Source organism: Monopterus albus, unplaced genomic scaffold (genome assembly GCF_001952655.1).
Source record: "Monopterus albus unplaced genomic scaffold, M_albus_1.0 scaffold862.1, whole genome shotgun sequence".
Lineage (NCBI taxonomy): Eukaryota > Metazoa > Chordata > Actinopteri > Synbranchiformes > Synbranchidae > Monopterus > Monopterus albus.
The window spans coordinates 8,863-10,875 of record NW_018128742.1 but is presented as its reverse complement, the minus strand read 5'-3'; the positions used below and the strand labels follow the sequence as shown (position 1 = coordinate 10,875).

Sequence of the window (2,013 nt, the reverse complement as noted above, 5' to 3'; positions counted from 1 at the left end):
GCAGACAACACGATATACAGTATATTGCTAGACAAAACAATACAAATTGTAATGTTCTGGTATTGCGATATACTGAATGCTGATATACTGTCCCATCCCTGCCATTTACAGTTTTTTAAGGACCATAAATGTGATGCATCTGAACCTGGGGAGACGTTACCTTGAGGTAGTTAAGTAGATTCTCCTCTGAATAGGTGTTTGTTAGCAATGTTGTGACTTCACCTGTGTTGTATTATTTTCACAATTAATCAGTGGGTGTGGCAGTATCTTTCTTACTAGACATTACTTTGAGTTGGACATGGACATGCTCATCTGCCTCTTTATGTTTATTGATCCCACTGCTCTGAGGACCCTGTGGCCGTTCATCTCAGTCAAGGCACTCTGTTCTGGCTCCACAGGGGTGGATGAAAATTACAAATGGTGTGGGTGTCTTACCAAGGCTTGATCCTGTTTGTGGTTTTGGACCTCCAGAACAGTTTGTCCAGGTCCTGTCTGATACACTCCCACAGGATGTGACCAGTGCCCTGACCCTGTTTACTGCTGCTCACCACTAACTTGTCAAGGTAAGCAGTGCCATTGTTCACTGGTTCCATGGTGATAATGGCTGCTGCGCTGTAGCTGCAGGGATAGAACCGTGAAAAATCTTTAAGAAAGACGTTCAAGGGGCTTTTAAGAAACAGAGGATGTAGGTTACACTACTAACTCTGATAGGGATTTATATGTCCTCATGTGGGTATGAATTTAAGACAATTGGACAGATTTTTCCTGGAACAGTTGCACACACCTTTCAGAGAGGTAGATGTAGTGCAGCCGTCCTTTCAGAGAGTCAATGTAGTCTGGCTTCAGAGTTGCATCAAACGACTTGTTGATAAGAGCCAGAAGACGCTCCACATCAATCTCATCCAGTGAGCTGTACCTGCACACACACACACAAATATTTGTACAGCTTTCTTTGTGAGGACACTGACTGACATAATGCATTCCATGGTCTCTTACCCTGACCTAACCTTAACCTGCTCTAACCTGAATGACTCTAAAATGTAATGATTTACATGGTTGATCCACATGAGGAAGACCAGGTCCCCACAATGTGAGTGTGTAAACAGGCTTCAGTTCCCACCAGAGATGTCCACAAGTCATAAACTGCAAGCCCTAGTCAAGTCTCAAGTCTTTAAGGGTGCCAATATAATCTGTCTAATCAAAGAGCATTTAGTCCTATTGTATCCATTCCTACTGTGGTGTATTAGCCAATAAGGGTTTATAGTGGGTTAATACTGTGCCCTCTGAGTCGCCTACACTAACTTTTCTCTTGTTAAATTCTGTGAACCTGCAGATACATAAGGAATCTGAACCAACATACAGAAGTTATATACTTCCCAGGCAAACTGCTAGGCTAAATAACAGAAATACAATACACTGCAGTACAGTTCAATAGAAGGTAAGACAGTTGGCAGTAATATACAGTATGTGAGTATTGGTCTGTGGTGGTGCATAAATTTTAAATTGTACACTGACCAGAATATACTAGCTAATATAACTTCACCATGGGCTGGCTGTGTCAGCATGAAGCAGGTGCACATCTTGCAGTCGGCACTTAAATTGTCCGTGAGTGTCTGGGGATTTATCATTTTTGAACTCTGCTACAGTGGACATTCTAGCAACATGTGAAATAAGTGTTAGCGAGCTAGTTGACTGGAGAGCTCCACATTTCCACCATGGATCCCAACCAAGCTCATAATACTAGTCATCAATAAAACGAACATTATTCAAATATATCTCTCCATTCCCCTCCTTGAACCGCCACCTTATTGTGGTGGAGGGGTTTGAGTACCCGAGTGATCCTAGGAGCTATGTTGTCGGGGGCTATATGTCCCTGGTAGGGTCTCCCAAGGCAAACAGGTCCTGGGTGACGGGTCAGACTAAGAGCAGTTCAAAAGCCCCTTATGAATAGATTTAGATCAAGGACCGTGACGTCGCCCGGCATGGCGCAGCCGGGGCCCCACCCTGGAGCCA

General features: G+C 43.8%; 1 protein-coding gene across 1 annotated transcript in view; it reads right to left on the bottom strand.

Annotated features, from left to right (window-relative positions):
- Positions 1–435: 435 nt before the first annotated feature.
- Positions 436–2,013, bottom strand: part of nags (N-acetylglutamate synthase) — a gene marked incomplete at its 3' end in the record, with an annotated part of 10,417 nt that continues 8,839 nt past the window's right edge. Inside the window, exons 3-4 of the mRNA XM_020589098.1 lie at positions 785–916; positions 436–618 (exon numbers count right to left, since the gene is read on the bottom strand). Of these exons, the coding sequence (XP_020444754.1) occupies positions 436–618; positions 785–916 (315 nt within the window). The remainder of the gene's footprint in view (positions 619–784; positions 917–2,013) is intronic.